The 20,118-nt window shown below is 44.5% G+C and overlaps 1 protein-coding gene across 2 annotated transcripts in view; it reads left to right on the forward strand.

The window, feature by feature from the left end:
- Nucleotides 1-1,927: 1,927 nt before the first annotated feature.
- The window catches only part of CPLX1 (complexin 1), a 108,085-nt gene continuing 89,894 nt past the window's right edge, over nt 1,928-20,118 (forward strand). For both annotated transcript variants that reach the window (XR_007891870.1, XM_051643387.1), the window contains exons 1-2: nt 1,928-2,133; nt 3,008-3,105. Coding sequence is in view for 1 of the 2 variants with exons in the window: in XM_051643387.1 (XP_051499347.1) it covers nt 3,075-3,105 (31 nt within the window). In the remaining variant the exon portion in view is untranslated. The remainder of the gene's footprint in view (nt 2,134-3,007; nt 3,106-20,118) is intronic.

Consider the following 20,118-nt stretch of genomic DNA (forward strand, 5'->3'; position numbering starts at 1 on the left):
TCACTTTATTCTCTGCCCACAAGGGAGGATATTTGCTGTTGCAAAACTTGTGAAGATCCTATGGACAGGAAGGATGAGATTTCTTAGAAGCTTCATTTGGTTGTGCTGGCCATTGGCTGCTACAGTTCTTTGACTTAGCATGGTCCAGGATACCCAAAGCAGGATGGAGAAACTTGGTTTTAGGCAATTGTTTCAACTACTAGCTCATACTTCTCTGACCCTTGTGTTTGAAAGCATTTTAATTGTTCCTTCCCAAATTCCACTGGAAACCTGGGCACACAGCTCCAGCAGGCTCCCAGGTTGATTTCTTGGGTACTTCCATGTCTGCTTTAGCCACTGCTACAGTATGTATGAAAAATGGACCATCAAAAATGTACCCATATGCCCTTTGAGTTGGAAATGCTGGGTGTGGATTAAGGCTTAAAACAAGAGGGTTCCCTACCCCTTCTTAGTATTAATTTTTCCTTTATGAAGTTTGTTAGTAAAAGTGCAGCACATGCCTACCCAGCCAAGCTGCCTAAGCTGATTCTGATAGTGTCTGTTGAAAAAGTGCCTTTCTGGGAGCTTTTTGTATAGAGTAGAATAGTTCAGTGGAAGGGACCTACAGTGATCACGTAGTCCAACTGCCTCATAACCCAGGCTGACCTGCGTTGATCAGGCAGTTGGACGAGATGATCATTGCCTCTTAAACACTGACAGGCTCGGGGCACAGAGTCAGACCCAGGTGGGAGTGCAAAAGCATGCTGTCCCCCATCTGCAGCCGGTACCCGGGAGCTTTGCAGGCTGAGGAGCCCCGGTGGCTGGCATCGCCGCCCCGAGGGGCGTTGGTTTGCCAGTCGTGCCTGCGGACCTGCACCCCTTCCCCCCCGGCGCCCTCCCTGACCTTCAGAGGCGGCCGCCCAAGGGGCCGTGCCTGTCTCATCAGGATGCAGGCCTCGCTGCTCCCCCACCGCAGGGCTTCCACTCCTGCCAGCACCATCCCGCGCCCCGCCCCTCCCCATCCCCCTTTTTAGCCCCATATCGGTTGCTTTGGGGGCTGCTGTCCTACATCTCCTGCAGGCGACAGGAGAGCGGACCAGCAGCAGAGCTTGTCCCCTCCTCACTCAGCCCGGAGCTGGGTGCCGGCATCCCAGAAAGTGGGCGCTGGTGCCCTGAAGGGGGTTTTGCTTTGCTTTGCCACTACCGCTTGCAGCGCACCAGCTCCGTCCTCCTCACCTTCAGATGCAGTCCCGAGCCCGGCCCGGACAGCGGATCTCAGCACTCGCGCCCTTCAGTGGGCAACCACTGGGAGAGGTTTTTCCCCTTCCTCTCTCCTTGCCCTCCTGCCCCCAACCACCTTCGCCCTCCCCTGTCCCCACACAGCCTCCTCCCGCGCTGCAAACACCGCTGGATAGCGAGCGAACCGAGCCGAACAGCCGGCGGTCCTTCTCCGGCCATAGTGAAACCCGAGGCGAAGGAGGGAGGAGAAGGTTCTGCTCCCTCCCTATCTTCTTCCTTGCCTCTCCAACTCCTTTCAAGACCTAGGGAATGAGAGGGGATCTCCGGAAAGGACTCAGAAGACGCGAATGGTTCTCCCACCCTCCCCCTCTTGCAGGAAGCCGTATTTGCAGAGATTTCCCTCTGGCACACACACTGGCTTCCCCAGGAGATGCAAGGAAGCAACTGCAAAATGCAACAGAGGGCTGACAGCCTCCCCTCCTTCCCCAGCAGCAAAACGCAAGGACACCTGGGTGCGGCAGGCAGGGGGACATGCACCCCTCGGAGGGGCTGGGGAGCGCTGTGGGTCAGCTCCTCCGCGGTCAGCTTCGAGGGGCGAGGACGGCGCAGGGAAGGGGCGGGGGAGCCGGAGGCAGAGGGAGGGAGAGAGCCCAGCTCCCGCAACGAGGGGAGGAGGAAGGAGGGACCGTGTCGGTGGGATGGTCCGGAAATCCTGTGATAAAAAGAGGGGCGCGGGGGAAAAGTAGGGAGAAGCTCTGGACTGGTTCTCTCTTTTCCCCACATCGCGCCCGCAACTTCCCCGGCAGCCCGCAAGCACATGGGCGCCGGCCGGAGCCTCTAGGAGCGGAGCGGAGCCGCCGACAAGCTCAGCTCAGCACAGCACAGCTCAGCTCCGTTCAGCGCCCGCCGAGCGAGGTACCGGCGCCGGGCCGTTCCGTGCCGACCGGCTTGCGGAAGGGCAGCGAGGAGAGGTGGGGTGGGGGCAGGAGGGATGGGGGAAGAAGCCCTTGTCCTCCCGGGTGCTGGCGGGCCCCACGGCAGGGCTCTGACCCCCTACCGAAGCCGGTGCCGAGGGGCCGGCAGTCTGCCCCGGAGCCGCCCCCGCCGCTCGGCGGGGCCGGGGCCAGCAGAGGGAGGCAGCAGCCTGCGCGGGACTGCTGTGCTGCACCTGCGGCTGCTGCTCTCAACCTTGAGCCGTCCCAGCGCTCCCTCACGGGCACTGCCCTGGGGGCTTTCGGGGTGAGGTTCCTGAGGGGTTAGGATGGGGGAGCCTGCCCCGCATCCGTGCTCTCCATCCTGCTGCCCGGGCTGCATCCCTAGCCGGATCGCCCGGCTTCCCCCGGCCGCTTGCGGAGCGCTTCACCTTCAAACGCCCCCTCGGCGGAGCTGCCGCTCCGGAGCTGGCCCTCCGAAATCTGTGAGGGCGAGAGGCAGGAGGAGAAATGAGAAAGTTCAAAGGTTTAACGCTTTCCTGCCCGTCTGCAGGAGACCAGCCTTGAGGAGAACTGCACTGCACCTGCAGGCTCACCTACCGTGCCTGAGGAAACCACCCTGCCCCTAACCTGCTCTTTCTCGCCCCTGTCGCCCTCCTGCCTGCATGTAGCTCTGCTCCCCAGCTGCCAGGGGCTGCCTTGTCCTGCAAAGTGATGGTCTGCAGGGATGGGGTTTGAAAGTTTGCCTGCACTTAGATGAGGGGAGGAAAACTGTGGGGAGAGAGATGTGAAAGACCAGACCGTAGCCTCTTCTCCTCCTAAGACAGCATTCCTCTTTTGATTGTGCCTCTTTGCAGGCTGCCCTCTAAGGATTCCTGGTCGCTGTGCAGGTGTGAAGGTGGGCAGCACCCGTAAGCCATCACCATGGATTTTGTTATGAAACAAGCTCTTGGGGGTAAGTGTGGTTGGCAAAGGTGTACCTGATCCCTTATTTCTCCACACACTTTGTACCTGACAAGAGAGAGAATACTCTGCTATGGGCCTCTGGCAGGGTCTGCAGCTGAAAGAGTTGTTTGAGGGCTGGGAAAAGCATGCCTGTCACTGATTCATGTTCCCGGAGCCAAGTGTTTGAAGAATCTGAGCAGGAGAGGGCAGCAACAAGCAGAGACTGAAGCCCCATGTGAGGGGGAGAGACCTTCCACAGAAGGTGTGCAGGCCCTAGGTCATGCCTAATCTGATGGCTGCATAACCCTACTAGATGGCTGCATAACCTGCTATACAATGTGCAGGTCTTGCTTTGCTTCATGCCATGCCACTGAGGCTGGTATTGCAAAGGCTGCAGACAGGTTTAGCCAGAGTAAACTCTAAGAAAGAGGAGCCTTTTATGTCTGAGCGTGAGCCACTTTTTTATCCTCTTCCCAAATAGTGGCCAGACCTTGACCAAAAAGTGACCAGTGCAGGAATTTTTCTACCTTGTATTTGGAGAGTTATTTTCAGTAACGTTATTGCAACAATAAATGGGGAACAGTAATAAAGTATCCTTCTCACACTCCACCTGAATTTGAGGCTAACCTCTTATATGGTTTCGGTATATTTCTTCCACATGTGATTAATTGTTTCTAACCTAACAGCAAGAAGTAGGAAAGGTAGTGGTGTGAAGGAGGGAAACTGAAAAAAAAAAAGAAGAAATATTTAAGAACAGATTCCTTTGTTCTGCCACAGTCATGTTGTCTTTCTGGGCTGTTTGCCCATAACATTTAGTCAAAACCAAGCTGTCACAGAGACTATGCTGAATGCTGGCTGCTGTTGGGAAGTGAAATAGTTAATCTCAGTGGAAGTCAATGAGGTGTTTCTGATTATCCTCTTTTGTACTGTATCTCATCCAATCATTTTCCGTAAATTTTACTTTGGAGAAAGTGTAGAGTCATGGGACTGCAGAAATGTTTCATGCATGTTGTTATTGATGTCATGCAGCTTCAAAATTTACTATAAGACTCTCATGACATAGAAACATGATTTTCATCTTTGAAAGCACAGGATCTGCTATTGTTTGTTTGGTTTTGGTGGTTTTTTTTGTGTTTGTTTGGGTTTTTTTGTGGTTTTGTTTGTTTGTTTGGTTGTTGTTGTTTTTTCCCCACAAAGGGTGCAAAACTCTTATAGTTAAAAATAGAGCAAGCAACCCAACTTTTAATTGGAATGTTTTGAATAGGAAGATCAAACTGGAGAAGAAGGGGTCAAATTTGATAGCACAAAATAGCAAGATAGGAAGATATCTATGTGAGAAGATAAGTGGTTTGTGGGGTAGCAGCATTAGATTTCATCACGCTTCAATGCCTGTTCTGAAGGAGAAACAGTTTTGAGAAAAGCACATTTTGCACTATTAGCTACAGTGTGAATAAGGTTGCTTACACAGAAGTGAACAAGTGTACCTGCAAACTGGAGATTTAGCCACTGCATCTGGTGAACCATGAATCCACTAAAGGGAAATGACTGCTTGGAGATTGCAGTTGAAGGCAGGGGGAGGAAGGTTGCAGCAAAGGAGTAACAGCTGAGGTGCATGCCTTTTCTTGCAGCTTAGTGACAAACCTGAGTTGAAAGCAGTGTCTGCCTGTGCTTAACAGTGCCTGTTCTGGGCAGACATTCATCCTAGCATAATGTTGCTTGCCAGGGCCAGCATTTGCATTATAAAAGGAGTTGCTGAGAAGGCAAATGCAAAAAGCATCTTTTGATGAAGCCTGAGTTTCTGATGTCTATCAAGATGCTGCCCAGAACACCATCTCTTTTGATGGCTGACTTAATGTATTAGCAAAATGTGTCTGGAACTTGCCCACTTACTCAATCAAGTAGAAGTCTCTGCAGAGTGGTAAAATACAGGAAATTATAACTCATAAAGTGGAGACCTATTTTAAAATTAGAAATGATTTCAAAGAGGAAAAATAACATCTCCCAGGGCAAATATAACATGGAAAGTAAAGGTGATTGCGGATCCTTGAGTCCCACTGGAGTTAAAGCCCAAGCTGATGCGAGCATGCAATCTGGCTACACTGGCATAGCAAGCCAAGACTAAAGGTTACAGTTTGTTTCTTTAATTTCCTTTTTTGTCTACCAGTTGAGACCTCCAGAGGGAGATGCCCAAACTGAACAAAGGACCAAACCGCTGGCTGATGACAGCCTTGCTTTGACTAGGTTACATGGTGTGATCGGCTAGTAAGCTTTTTTTATAGTTCCCAGTTTCAGGGTGCATCTTCCAGTGGATTTCATGGCTCTTTGATTTTACTTTAATGCAGCTTTTTCCAGAACAGCTCTGAATTAATTTTGCTGTCTGCTTATGATTTTTTAATGGTGCAAAAGTTCTTACCCTTAAAATGTGTTCTGGCACTCCTTGGAGAAGGAAAAAAAATATTGTAGATTTTGTTAGTAAGGTCCCTTCCAATTTACAGAGTATGGGGTTTCCTTGTCTGAGCATTGTGGACATTGCATTTTCTCTTCCCTGCATCCAGCACCAAAGTGGGGCTTAGGCCAGGGCTTATGGCAGCTAAGAGCCTAGCTCTGAGAACCGTTTGCAGGTGGGGTGCTTTTGCCCTTTTCCTGCTGAACAGGGCTGTGCAGGGCTCTGAAGCTTAGGACAACTGTGGGACCAGGTGTCTTCATACTGGAGTGATCAGAGAAGGTACTGGAAGCAAAACATCCTTGCTCCCCTACCTCCAAACTCCCCTTCTCGAAGAACAGGAGGTCTCACACTCTGTTCAATTACCAGTAAACAGTAGCCTTAGCTGAACATTCCTATGGGAGTTCTCCCATTGCTTTTGAAGCAATTGGTGAAGACATTTCCTGTCTCAAATGGCACAGGACAAGCAGATTTGTTTTTCATTGAAGTTTTGCCCGTCAGAGTGGAAGAAGGCAAGAAGGTGTTCTGTTAGGTAGGTGAGCTAAGTTAGCGAGCAAGGAAAAGCAGTTATGTTGTGGAGAGTTGCTTTGTTTGGAAGTCTCGTGACCAGAGGTTGTAGGTTTTGTGAAATCAGTTTGGTAGGTTCTATTGCTGAAGTAGAATGTGTTCATTCCCTGACTTGTTGTCAAATGGGGTCTGCAGAAGCCCACTGTTTCTTCTCAGGTGAAGACCATCCTCTGTTGTGCTGCCAGCACTGGGATTTTGCTGCTAGTGTTGGCAGCAGAGTCTTTGTCTGACAGTTGACAAGCTTAAAATGTCTCTTTGGAAATCCCTGGCCTCTTCAAGGTAAAAGCCTTGACCCTTTCATTAGCACTGGGGACTGTGATCCAGAAAAAAAGCAGTAGAAAATATTAGCTCATTTGACCAATTTGTTTCTGTGGGGTTTTTATGCTCCTCAGACCTTTCAGCACCCACTGTAAAAGCCACTCCATTTATTGTTTGACAGTGACAGACGCCATGGGTACGAAATGTAGCCATGATGTTGATAAACTGTGTAGGACAACAGGAAGAAAGTAGCAAGAGGAAACCTAGAGGCTTAAAATTGCCGCTGCTTCTTCCACAGAAGAAACAGATACAGCAAAGGGAGGTTTTCTACCTCTGACCCTGCCACACCAGCAGACGTTATCATGCTTGTGTAGTCAGGGCGATTGGTCACTTTGCTGTTCCTGTGACAGTTCTGTAAATGAAGACAACCAGAGTGATTTTTGTGATTGTATTTTACATTAAGAGTGCTCTTTACCAAGCCAGGTCAGAGCTCTGGAGCAGTGTCATAATGACCAAAGTGTATGAGTTCTCAGGAAAAATCTGGAAGTGGAGAATGTGAAATGGTACTTGGAGGAATTTAGCCATGTGTTATTCACTGCGTATTTCTTCATAAGCTGCGTGACAGCAAGGGGTGTATTAACACCTGACTGTCACACTGCATTTTATTATTTCCTCTGTCACTGGTGGCTTGGACAAATAGGGATAACAGGCTGAAGTAGAAGAGACGCTAAACTTCATGAAGCTCTGCTGTCTGTCATCCTGTTACTGAGAGACCTGAGGGCCAAGGATCTTTGGCATGGAAAGATCCTTTGGCAAGGATCTTTTTCACATGGAAAAAGAAAAGGGAAGATGAGGAGGATTTGTCTGAGGTGGGATAATGATGTGGTTAAAGGGAGAAAGATAATCTTACAACAGAAACCTACCTGCACTGTGCAGACCAGAAGGCTGTGAAGATAAGGATGTACTGAACAGCCACAATTAACTATGTATTATATGGTGTTGTTGCAGGGCCCTTTTACTGCATTCTTTTTATCGCCATGGAGAGGAAAAATGTCTAGCTGGGATTAAAAAGTGATTTTCTTCATGTCAGCCTGTGGATTAACCATGTAACTAATTTCATACATAATGATACATATAAATGATAGAGTCTAAATTTCTTTTTCATGCTGCCAGCACTCCTTGAATTCATTGTGGAATGCAAGCCCCATCTGGAGGAAGGGTACATATGAGTTTCTGGATGGATATTCACTGGACTATATTACAGGCATGCTTTTCTGTTTATTGGCAGCAGCTTAGGGTGAGAACTGCTGTTTGGTGTTAGAGATAATCTTCTTTATCTCTGAAGATTCAGCGGAGGCTTGTTGTGGTTCATAAGGATTCTTAAAATACTGTAGGCAGAAGACAAATACCACTAGATTTCCATCTGTACTATGTCATCAGGAGGGGACTGCCAGTCCCTTACTGGCAGATTTGATTCAGCGAGGTATACCACAGAACTCAGTCCAGAGGGAATTGCCTCATTCTTGAACATAAGCAGAGATTTAAACACTCCTGAAGATAATTGGTTTTAAGTCACTGTCCATAAGGTCTGAAAAAGCAGACCATGAGTTAAGCTTGTATTAGTGAAGATGTCAGTGTGTGTGAATGCCAGATAAGCCTGAATGGAAATTATAATAATGTTCAGTAACATCTTGGCAGTGTGGCTTCTGTGTGGCTTACAGTGTGTACATGCTGCTGCTGCATTTGCCTCACTTTAATTGCTTGTGATGTGGGGATTAAGTCCTTGATTTTCCCTGAAGAAGTCAATGAGATTGTGTGCAATCAGAGGCAATACAAACCTGTCCAGGGTGAAACAGACAATGGAATAAACATAGTAGTATCTGCCTTCTCTTCCAACTCAGCTTTTTGTTCCTCACATTTGCAGTTCTCTGCTGAGCCTCTCTCCTGCTCTGTAACTTCATGCATCACCTGGACTGCACTCCACTATGTATGTTGATGTGTGAAGTCCTGGAGCAGGACAGAAATTGTAACTCAGAACTGCAAGCTGTAGTGCCAACAAGTAGTGCTGTTACTTACTTCTGGGGTCTCCTTTGCCTGTAATCCTTGAAATCTGTGACATGTAAGGTCTTTTGTTTTCCAGGCAGGTGATCTGAAATCACAAAGATTGGAGAAAATGAGACAGAAGGCCACTAGCCCACTGTAGCACTTGGGGGCCTACCTACCTTAATTGTCTGATAACTTTGGCCTATATTGTGTGCAATTCTGATCCCATAATTTGAGAACAATATGAAAGTCCTTGAATGAGTCTGGAGGAGGGCCACAAACCTGGGGAAAGGTCTGGAAGGCATGTCCTATGCAGAGTGGTTAGGCACTCTGGGTTTGTCTATGCTGGAGAAAAGGAGGCCGAGGAGCAACTTCATTGCTCTTTACATCTTCCTGAGGGGAGGAAGCGGCGAGGGAGATGCTGAGGTCTTCTCCCTGGGATCCAGTGACAGGACACATGGGTATTGTTCAAAGCCACATCTGGGGAGGTTTAGACTTGACATTCTGAAGAATGTAGAGGTGTTCCACAAAAAGCTTAACTAAGATTCTTCCACTGAGCATCTGCTTGCCAAGAGCCTGCAGTGACAGGGATAAGAGTGAAATTTTCTGTCTCAGGGAGAAATAAGGAAATTTCACATGTTTTAAGGACTTTGTCTAGAAATCCTTCATGGCAGAAAAAAGAAGCTTCTCTTTGATTCCCTGTCTACCACCTTGAATGAAGTCCTGCATACTTTTTGTATTAACATCTATTGCTGTACACTTGTATCTTTCTGGCTCTTTTTTTCTTTTTCTTTTTTTTTTTTTTTAAATTGAAGTTTGTTCTCATGGAGACGAAGTTGTGGTTTCTTGCCAGCTGCATACTTCTGGCACAAAAATAATTTGTCAATGCTGAATTTTTGGCCTGTGTTGCATAGAAAGCACTATCTGCAGCAGTGGATCTGGAGCTGGGCAAGAGTCTAGTGCATAATATATGAGTTATTCAGACCTTCCTGGTGAAATGGGACTCTGAAAATACAAGCTACTGACTTGCCTTTTTATTGGTCCTTGGGGAGAGGGAAGTTCAGCTGTTAGCTGTGGAGAAGACCTATTCACTTCTCATGTGCAACCATTAGAGAAGGCGGCTGTATATGAATGCTGATGTAGATGGGAGGGATTTGTGCTTTCATTAGAATTAAAGCAATGAAATAAAATCCATAAGGTCTACATGTGTTTAGAAATCTTGCTGAGTTGATAGTGTATGGACAGTTTGTGTCTGTTAGCACTGTAGTAATGCACAAAACTCCAAAAGGCCTCAGTAATCTCTGCAAAGTCTCTCCATTCTCAAGGGATGACAGGCATCCTGCTTGTATGGAGGACAGGAATATTTCTTTAATTCTGGATCACCCCGAAGGCCAACAGCACAGAAATCCATTCTAGCGGCAAGACGTTTGCATGGGAAACTGCAGTATAAAATCTGTGACAGCTGCCTGGAGATTAGAAGATCTCCAGCAGTTTTTGAAGGCCACAAAATTGTTGAGGAGACCTAGAAGAGGAATGGTGGTAAGCAGGAAAGGCTGCCAGAAAGAGGGACAGATCTGTAGTGTGTTGGCACTGGCTTGCCTCATGTGAGAGAGCTCCATGAAAATGCATGATTTTCTGTTGGAACATCACAGTCCCCCCTTCAAACAATATAGGATGATGCTCAGAGAGGAAAGAGAGAGAATAGAGGGTGGTGCTGAGACTCGGGAACAGAGACAGGTTCTAGTGTTCTCTAAGATTGAAATCCACAGTTTTTTAGGCCCTTGGAGAGGGGGTATAGGTCTTAAAGTGGTGACTATGGGATATTAGTTCCTCAAAGGTACAGAAGTTCTTCTCCCACTTCCAACAGCTGCAGATGCAGCATGTTGAGGCTCTTCCAAGTTCTCTGACTCTGCTCTTCCAGCGTGGGGCAGAAAGCTCTCTGTCTTAGCCCTGAGTCCTCCTCTTTGGGAGTCTGCAACTCTGCACTGCCTTTGTATACTCATTCCGTGTGCTGAAATCAAGTGCTTGCTGAAGGCTAACAGTACCTTTAAACATTGGCTAAGTTATGGCTTTAAGAACTATCTTGGTTGCCATCTTATTTCCTCATTTACAGCTTGATTGTAAGAGCCTGGATATAGGCAGTTCTGTTACTTGCAGATTTACTTTAGTGGCTGGTACACAGGTCTCAAAGGATGTACAGCTCTGCTGCGAAGCCTGAGATTTACCACAGGCTGCTGAGCAGATGATCATGTGGTTTGCTAACAGGTAGCAGCTGCAATTACAGACATGGCAAAGGTTACTAGTGATCTTCCTATCACTGGTACAAGTCACAGTGCATATTAGAAACACAACACGTTAAGCAAATTATGTCTTTCTACTAGGGACAAATTGATGATCACACTGCAATTTGAGAACAGGTTTTTTATTTTTTTTCCCCCCCTTCGCTTTTGAATGAGCTGATTTCAAATTGGGTGGGTGATGACCCTGCAGAAATTCATTGATACAAACAATAAATTTAATTTACTGGCTTTGATGTGCATCTTTTTAAAATTTGAATTTGTCAATACATACAAGAATGAAGCTGCCTAGCAGCTATTTATGGTTTTGCAGCATGATTTGAGTCTTGTGGCTTATTTGCAGTGATGGTGACCTTGAAAGAATGTCAAACATGCAACATCAACAAAAATCTGTGATTAAAATGGCTGTGAATTTTCTTCTGAGGAAAATAAGGAAAGAAACAAAGAAACATAAGTCTGGAATGATGGGGCTATTTTAATACCTCTTTTCTCTTGAGAGATTGGGAGCAATGAATGGGAAGGCAGACAACAATTAAAGGAACAGGGATGGCAAAGAAATGTGTCAATGCTTAGTTTGGCAGACAGCTGAAATGCCATGTCTCTGTGTCCCTGGATCCACCTATTCTTTTTTGCTAGCTAGCATAAGAAAAGTTGATCAGAAGAAAAAAAAAAAGAACCTTGTATTTAAAGTAACTGAGTGGGAGATGGCTGTCTGAGCTGCTGGCCTCATCTGTAGGAGAACCCTGGGTGTGCTTAGGAAGGTCACTTGCTCTCCAGGTTAGACAGTGTCTCTCCCAGTACCGTTGCATAGGAAGCAGTATGTGGCTCCATTATCCCAAGAGCAGGAGGGGGTGAAGTGTAACTCATGGGCACCAGAACAGTGCCCTTCTCTTCATGGCAATAGCATTCTTTTTTTCCTTCTCTCACTTCTGCTTCTTGGTGCTTGGCAGAGGTGAACTTGCCTACTTAATGGACTTGAAAGTTTGTCCTTGACTTGATACTGCCTGTGAAATTTTCTTCTTTTTTCTGCCTCCCTCCCACCATGTTATTGCATATACTGTGAGACTTCCTGCATGCCCCCTGAAGGGACAGAAACTGTCTGGAACTGCTTGGTTTTGGTTCCAGTGCCTGTCCTAAGTGTACATGTCCATTAAATTCCTTGAAAATGCATATGTTAATTGCAATTTTAATTTGCAAGAGGACTTTTGGAAATCTTGACAAAAATGTGTTCTTTACTGGAAAACTTTTGAATACATAGTTTGTATTTTCTCAGCAATCAAGAGGAGAGACTAATCACAATCCTGAAAGACTGCATAAGAGCAAGACATCATATCCAAAGAGATGTATTTTTAATCTGTGACAGCTATCTATTTTATGCTGGAGTTAACTGTGTGGATGCTGCTCATGCCTGAATGAATGAGTGGTTCCTACTGAGGAAAATGTTTTGTTCCTTGTGAATGAACCAGTTTCTCCTTGCATTTTCATTTAATTTTTCATTAAATAAAATTAATTTTATGTAAGAAACCCAAAATAAACAAAAACAAACAAAAGATTTGAGGAGAAGGAGAAACTATCCAGAGGTTTTGGTAACTGCCAGCATATCAATGTAGCAGCTTTTATGCAGTTCCAGCTGGGAATGAAACTGCTTTGGAGAATGTTTAGAAAAATCTCAGTCTCCATTAGAAATAGACAAGTCTTTTTAAATTTTTTTGTTGTTGTTGCATTCTCTATATTTAAAACACTTGTGATGATTCCAGCTTCCTCCTCTGCATTTTTCTGGATGTGCAGTTTAAATATCAGCAGTTCTTATTCCATGTCATACAAGCTGCACAGTGACAGATTAAGAGGCTAACAAAGAGGAAGTTTATAATTACATGGAGATGCATTATAATTCTGAGCAAAAAGGTTAAGAAGGGACACAACTGCTCTCTCTAAGTATACAAGAGAGGTAAACACAGCAGTGAAGGAAGAGCTACTTAAGGTGAAAGACAACATTGGCAAAAGGATAATGTGAATAAATTGGCCATGAACATACTTGAGTCAGGAATTAAGAGTGTTTCTGACCAATGGAAGAGGAGGCAGGTTCTGGGGGAGCCTGTTCCTGGGGAAAGTGAGGAGAAATGGCAGCTAGATCTCAGGTGGTTTTCCAATAGTCTATCAGTGTAATTGTGCATGCCCAGAGAGATAGGGACAGTAAGGCAGGAAATAATTTTCACTCCTGAGTACCTCTGTAGAAAGCAGAGAACATTTTCAACTCTTCACTTGTAAGACTGTCCATAATAAAATCTTATTTGAAAGAAGTTTAGGTTTTACACTCAATTCTTATGTTACAATATAGGAGACTCTGGTAGGGTCCAGGGATCTGGCCCAGATCTGTTTGGAACCAGCAGTGTGCCCTCTAGGTAAATTTGTCATAGAACTGTGGTTAATTTTCCTTTTTCTGAAAACTTTAACCTTGTTGTATCCATATGAGAGGATGAGAGGTCTGCTGCAAGGGTGATCTGAAATCAGTTATCATATTCAGATTGAAAATGATTTATTTTTTTTTAAAGGACTTGGTCAGTTTGCAAAGGCATTTCCAGAATAGCTGATCAGGTCTCTTCTGAGTAAAGCAAGCTCACAGCTACTCTCCTTTTTTCCCCAACTGTGGTGTTTCAACCCAGGCAGTGATTTTGAATGTAGCATAATAAGAAAAGCTTGAAATTCCCTCCATAGTAACTTCTACCTACAGCTCACATGGAAGCAGCTTTTTTTAATACATTTGTTCATTTGTTTGTTTTGCACTACAGCTGAGAAATAATTTCAGAACTAGGCATTTCCCTAGAATCTCTTCTCTGTTTTAAACAGTTGTCTGGGAACAAGCTATTTTGTCCTCCTTGGTACCAATCTCTACTATTTTACTTGTGATAGCGGATTGTTAGACTCAGTCTATGCTCATCTCTTTGTGCTCCTGCTGTCTACTGTGGCAATATCCTAGACTCAGGCTCACATTCTGATATGACTTAACTCTTTGTGAAAGTAGGCTCTTTAGGAGGGTGCCTTGTGCTGGCTCAGTGCCCAGGATAAGAGGTGTGTTTTATATGCAGGACTGAGTCCCTTGATCTCAAATGTCTCCTGCAGCACTGTGAGGCTCTGTCACTGTGGCTGGTAACTTTCCACACAAGTCTTCTTAAAACTGGCTGATTACTTCAGGAGTGCCTACCCAAAGGAAACCTTCAGCAAGGGCACTCAGGCAGATGGTAGGACAACAGATCACTGTCCTAGCAAGATGCTGGTTTCTGAAAGAGAAGAGGAACATACCATGCCTTTCTCCTGACTCTGCATTTTGTGTCGCTAGCAAGCATGCTGTTAGGCAGAGATCCCACTATAATTAACATCTCTGAGCACTGTGTCAAGAGCACTTGTGTCATCAAGCACTTTTCTGGTCATGTGGCCTGAGTTCTCCTGTCATGGAGGCAATGACTTGCCTTCTGGCTAAGGAGCTTGATTAGGACTTCTGGTTTTGCTTTTTATCTGGCTTTTCAGGTGGTACTGCCTGGACCTCAGTTCTTGTCCTCCAAGAAAGTATACATGGGTTCCTAGTATGCTGGCAGCTGTTGTAAAAGTTGCTTAGAATATGTGAGTAAAACACATCCTGTAGGTCACCACCAGAGACAAGAGTGTTCTCCTTCCACACTGTCTAAAGTGAAGACAAAGCTTCTACAGTTTTCACTTAGCTTCTTATTGAACTCTCTCCCCAGCTTAAATGCAGGGTATGTCAGCTTCAATGCTGTTTTAACTTCATTATTTAACTCAGCTAGTTTGAATTGGTCACCCTGAGTTAAGCACAGTCATTTTTTCTCAGCTGTAGACATACTATCTTATGCTGGTTTTTGTGTGGCTATTTGTCTGACATTTATTTAGGGCCCATTTTAATGTTTATTTTGCTTTGTACTGTAGAAAACTAGGTCTGTTTTAGGTGCTTAAAAGTTTAATCCTGACTCAAAACCACCAAGTTGAACTAATTTAGTCCAGCGGAGACAAGATCTGGATGACCAGTGAAACCCAGGGTTTGATTCTGCACAACAAGGTCCTGAGCACTGCTGTGATACAACATAATATAATTTACAAATTTTAGTTGTTCTAAACATGTCTTTTTTGACAGAGATCTGTCGGTCTACAGCAGCTGAAGATGAGCATTTCTATTAATTTTACTTGCAGATGCAAGTAAAATAATCCTGACTTTTTTCTTTCTCTTCTTCTTTAAAAACTCACAAAAATCCCCTCAAAATCTCATAGATTGGAGTATTTCTGGTTTCCATACACTCTGAAAAGGCTGGGTGAGATCTGCCGTCTCTACTGCTGGATGTGTGTGGAGGAGGCATTTGTGGTACCTTATCACGAAGGGGCTGGCTAACTCAGAGGTGGTAGGAGTTATGTAAAGTCTCAAACATACCTCAAGTGCAGCACGGATGCTTTGGAGAGAAGCAATTACCTATTTTGTTGTTTTAAGAACAGAGCGACCTAGATTCTCTCTTCCTTTTTCTCTCTTTTTTTTTTTCCCCTTCCTTTTTCCTCACGGGGTGTCCCACTTATTTGATTAAACTGCAACTCAATTATAAGTGATTGTATTACAGTTGGGAGTAAAGCAGATGTAAGGAGACTGGATTTGATAAAGTAATTTATTTTTTGCCTTGTTGATTGGCTGGAAATGCTGGTTGGGATTAAGTGATGAACCTTAGTTTTTAGTAGGTTTTGCGTGGCAGACATCAAACAATAGCCTTTGTTGGCAGTCAGGAATGCAAGACTGATTCAATGAAAAGTTGTGCATTTCATGGTAAGAGAAAAAAGGTAATGGTCTAATTTATGTAATATTTTAAATAAGCTTTAAACTCAAAATAAGCCTGAAGTCAGCAAACACAGTGCCAGTGTATTCATGTTTTGTTTAAAATCAATACATAAAACACATTTGTGCTTGTGCGTGATTTGTAATGTTTAGGTATCTGCAAATACTCTAATAAATTGCCAGAGGCATCAGGAGGGCAAATAAGTAATTCAGGTAGAGTTTGCAAAGCAGGTGAACAAACTCCAGCTGAAAACAACCCATCCTGCAGTCTTTGGTAACAGAAGTATCCTTTAGTTTAAGGACAGGATGGTCAGGTAGAAAGCTAAAGAATGCTGTTCTTAATGGAAACTAACATGGATTCTGTCATACCTATTTCCTCATCTATTTTTTTCTTCTTGCTTAAAGCTCAGGGAACAGAACAAAAGCAAATGTATTCAGTGCAGAAGAGTCAGGAGAGTAAAATTCCTCTTCCCACCAAGTTCAAAGAAGGAAAAGATCCAATGAGAGCTCTTAATCCCTGAAGATGTGTAGATTCAAATTGTACTCCTAGAGAAATCTTTGTACAGATATCTGCTAGGGTAGATATCTGCAGCAGAGACAAAACTGTGAATGGAACCCAACACCAGATTTATGCATGGACTCCAATTGGTGGGAGCAGTACCTTCTCTCTCTCTAGGTTGGATGCTTAGCATGGCTTCTTGCTGTATTATTGCATCACTTGCAGCTGAGGAGCCTTCACAGTCACTACCTGCATATTCAAGCATGACAGCTTTGCCAGGTGCAAAAGCAGTTTGGATTCTGCTCTAATTATTGTCTCTGACAGGGTGGAAATCTGATGTTGTAAATACATTTCCTGATGGCAGGACAGAGGAAGCCTACCTGTTCCTCCTCTGAAAAATGCCATTAATCAAGTTCAGCTGCAGTGTGCTGTATTGCTGCTCACTTATTTGAAGGTGGTCTCAGAGCTGCAAAGTGTCTGCTGTGAAAGATGTTCTCATTTCCTGCCTGGCTTTCTATTTGGCTTCAGCAACACATGTGCCAAAATCTACCTTTAATACTTTGGGGCTTAAAAAAATTCCTCAGAGATCAGAAGAGCTCAGGGAGAAGGACCTTGGAAAAACTTCCTTTCTGTATTTGTTCTGAAGTTCCTGGTATTGTTGAGGAATGGGTTGGTAAGGAACCAATAGGCATATAATCTGTGAGACAGTATGCCAGGAAGATGACTGAGTTCATTGTCATGACAAGAGCCAGATCTTCTCCAACTGCAGTTCTCTTAGAGCAAAAGAGAAAGGTCTCACTCTTCTAACTTCAAATGTTTGTAGGAGTGAAGTGCTATTCATCTTTATAGGGAAATTTTCCTTCACTGGGAAGAATTAATCAGAAACCATGGAAGATAAAAGCCAGTTGTAAAATTTGAGGGCCTTGAAGGGGCCTGGAAGGCCTTGACTTAAAGATGACTGACATCAAGGGGAAGACCACACTTGATTTCAAGTGGTCTGAATGTCATTTGAAATTTGAAAGCATCCAAGATACACTAGCACATTATTTCAGATACTTTCCTGTATCTCCTCCAGGTTGTGATGTTATATTTACTTTCATGGCTAATTTTCTGTCCTCTCCCAACAGCCGGCACATATAGTCATGGACCCTGGCCTATCTTACAGTCTTCTTTTTTTCCTCATTTCATGACCACTCCTGTCAGGATGTTATCTCCTTCTGTTTTACTTTAGTGCTAAGATAGCACTAAAACCACTTAAAGGGAGAGCTTATGAACCTGTTTTTTGAGATGTATTTACCAGGATCAGACTTCTTGTGTAGTTTTCCTTGTCTAATATGCAGTGCCTAACTTAAGGTTCTCATTGGCATTGTTTGGCTCAGCTGCTTAGGACTACTGCTGTGCCCTGAAAAGGTGCAGAGGGGATCTGTTCACCCACTCCCACAGGATCAGGAATGCTTTACAAAGTCCTTCATGTGAGAAAGACAGGCAGACTGTGTCCTTCATAATGCTTTCTTACCTTGTCCTCCATGTGACACAAGCTCCTGTCTCTCTGCTTTCTGAAGACACCTGGTGATTCAGGCCTGTATTAGCACCCTGCACAGAGCAGTAAATCACTCTTGACTACCTACATGGCACTGTTGGGGATCCCTTTCTCATGTACTTTTTAGGAGCAGATGTTTTTTTAATGGTGCAGCTGGTAGGGGTTTACAGTATAAATCTATTGACATTTTGCTAGTGCTATTTAGTACTGCCAGAGCTGCTGACTGTGTTTTATAGAAGTGCTGGGGTCTGCTCTTCCTGGTGACCTCTAATCAGGACAACAATGTAATGAAGGAAATGAAGTAAATCTTATTTGAGGGCTCATCACTTAAGTTATCCACCAATAAACCTGTTACCCTTCTTTGGACTGCTGCAACTTCTTCCCTGCAACTATATGCCTAGATTCTGGTACTTGCCCTTATCTAAAGCCAGGTGCTTCTTGGGCCTAGCAGTGAGAACAAAGACAAATGATGCCCTGTGAATTTACACAGCTCAGCAGTCTGGATTACAGGGATAATATTCACCTGGTGCTGCTGAAAGAGCTGGTGTGAACTATCAGTGGAGCATACATATAGGGGTTAATGCTATCAGAGACTTTCATCCATTGAGCTTTGGTTCTGTCTCTGCTCGTGATGACATAGTAATTTTGTGATGAACTGGACTCACAGTGGAATTGCAGCAATTTATGTAGTGCCACTGTATGTGTGTTCTCTTTGAGAAACACCTGGTGTCGGCTTTAATGAGAAAGCATGGTGACGTTTGACAGAAATGTGCATCCTGACCTAGGATGAGGAGAGAACAGGCTCATTTATGCATGGGGCATGTTTCAGATATTCCAGCAGAAAATACATGAGCCTGCTGGGTGTGCTGCACAATGGACTAGAACTGATGGAGCCTGCTTGCAACCTCAATTCCAGCAGATACCTCCTGCTGGAAAGCCCATGGCACCCTTTGAGGAGCCATTCTGTGCTGAGAGGTCATTTCCTCTTTCCTACCCCCTCCATCTGTTAGGTGTGTTCATTGCCATTCCAAAAACCCACCAGGCTGGCTTTGCTGAAGAACTCTCTGTGCCTCTCACTAGTGCTGTGCATGTGGTAACTACAGTGTACCATCGTAGTGCAGGGCATCAAATATGAGGAAGAAGGAATCCTTCCTTGTACTGATTATGTGAGAACAGTAGGCTTATAGGTGGGAGGACAATCCCTGTTATTAATCATTCCCCATAATTTTCATTCCCTATGCAAGTTTGTTCTGAGGAATCAGAGAGACTTGCTGCTTTTATATCCTTGACAGTCTCTAGTAGTTAAATTCAGTTCAAGGTTCAAGCAGAGAGACCTGAGGTTCCTTATGTTCTAGCAGATGCTCACTGTTCATGTTTGTTAACCTTTTAATTAGAGACCCAAATAAAGAAAGTGGTAAGAGGTAACTGGCTTGAAATGCCACATTCAATAGAGCTTTCATTTTAATAAGGTCCCTATTCCCCTTCTCTTTAACTACAAAGCCTTTATACGGAAGCCAACTCATTAGTTAGCCTTTATTAAGGCATATATTAAAACTGGAAATAACTGCTCTTTAAAAAATAAGAAATCAGTTGTCTTGGGCAGAGTAGGCCTTGTTGGTTTGGTTTTTGTTTGTTTGTTTTTTTGTTCTCTCATTGGAATTCATTCTCTTGCCCTCAAAAGCAAACCAAGAAGCACAAACTGGGACAGTGAGTGGAGAAGGGAGCACAGGTGTAATTTTTCTTCTCCTTGGAGAAGCTGGCCTATACCTGCTTAAGGGTAGAGAGCACAACACATGTAATCAGCCCCTCAGAGACCTAGTTTGCTTTGTGGTCATTACCACATGCCAGTTTGGCAAATGAGGCAGAATTTCTTATCCAGGGTTTTTTCTCTCTTTCTGACCTGTTGTATTATGTGATTTTGCACAGGGAACATGGAAAGTCCTACCTGTTTCACTGTACGTGTGCACCCCTGAGAGATATTAGGGAACAGAAACTGTGAGCAGAAAGCTTCCTTCTCCCTGTCCACCATCACCTTAGCCTGCTATTAGAAGCAGAGCAACTTCTCCTTTAGTTGTTCATGACATTTAATTGACTTCTGGTCGCAAATGGCAGTTCATTGTTAAACTTTTGTCAGCAGGCCTCTGGATTTCAACAAGCTCAGTCTGGTTTATATTTACACTGACCTTTGTGTTAACAGTATGGTCATATTTAGTCATTTGATGTGTGCAGAGTATACCCCTGAAGCTAACATGTCTATCTTTCAAGATTTTGGCTGTAGCCACAAATGTGTGTGAGGAAACCAATGGGACAGGCAGTGGTACTGTTACTGGTTTTTAGGGCGTAGCTTTTAGTTTTCCAGTGTGGTGTCAGGGCAGAAGTAGGTTGGACTTCATCTGTGATGGTCTATCTGAAAACCAATGGTGCTGTGCTTTTACTGCTGCGGGATCTATGTCAGACAGATAAGCACAATCCAGGTATGTGGCTTGGTCTTGTAAACCCATCAGCTACGGTGACATTGAAGGAGGCAGATAGTTGAACTGGCTTTCGTGGA

Source organism: Apus apus, chromosome Z (genome assembly GCF_020740795.1).
Source record: "Apus apus isolate bApuApu2 chromosome Z, bApuApu2.pri.cur, whole genome shotgun sequence".
Classification (NCBI taxonomy): domain Eukaryota; kingdom Metazoa; phylum Chordata; class Aves; order Apodiformes; family Apodidae; genus Apus; species Apus apus.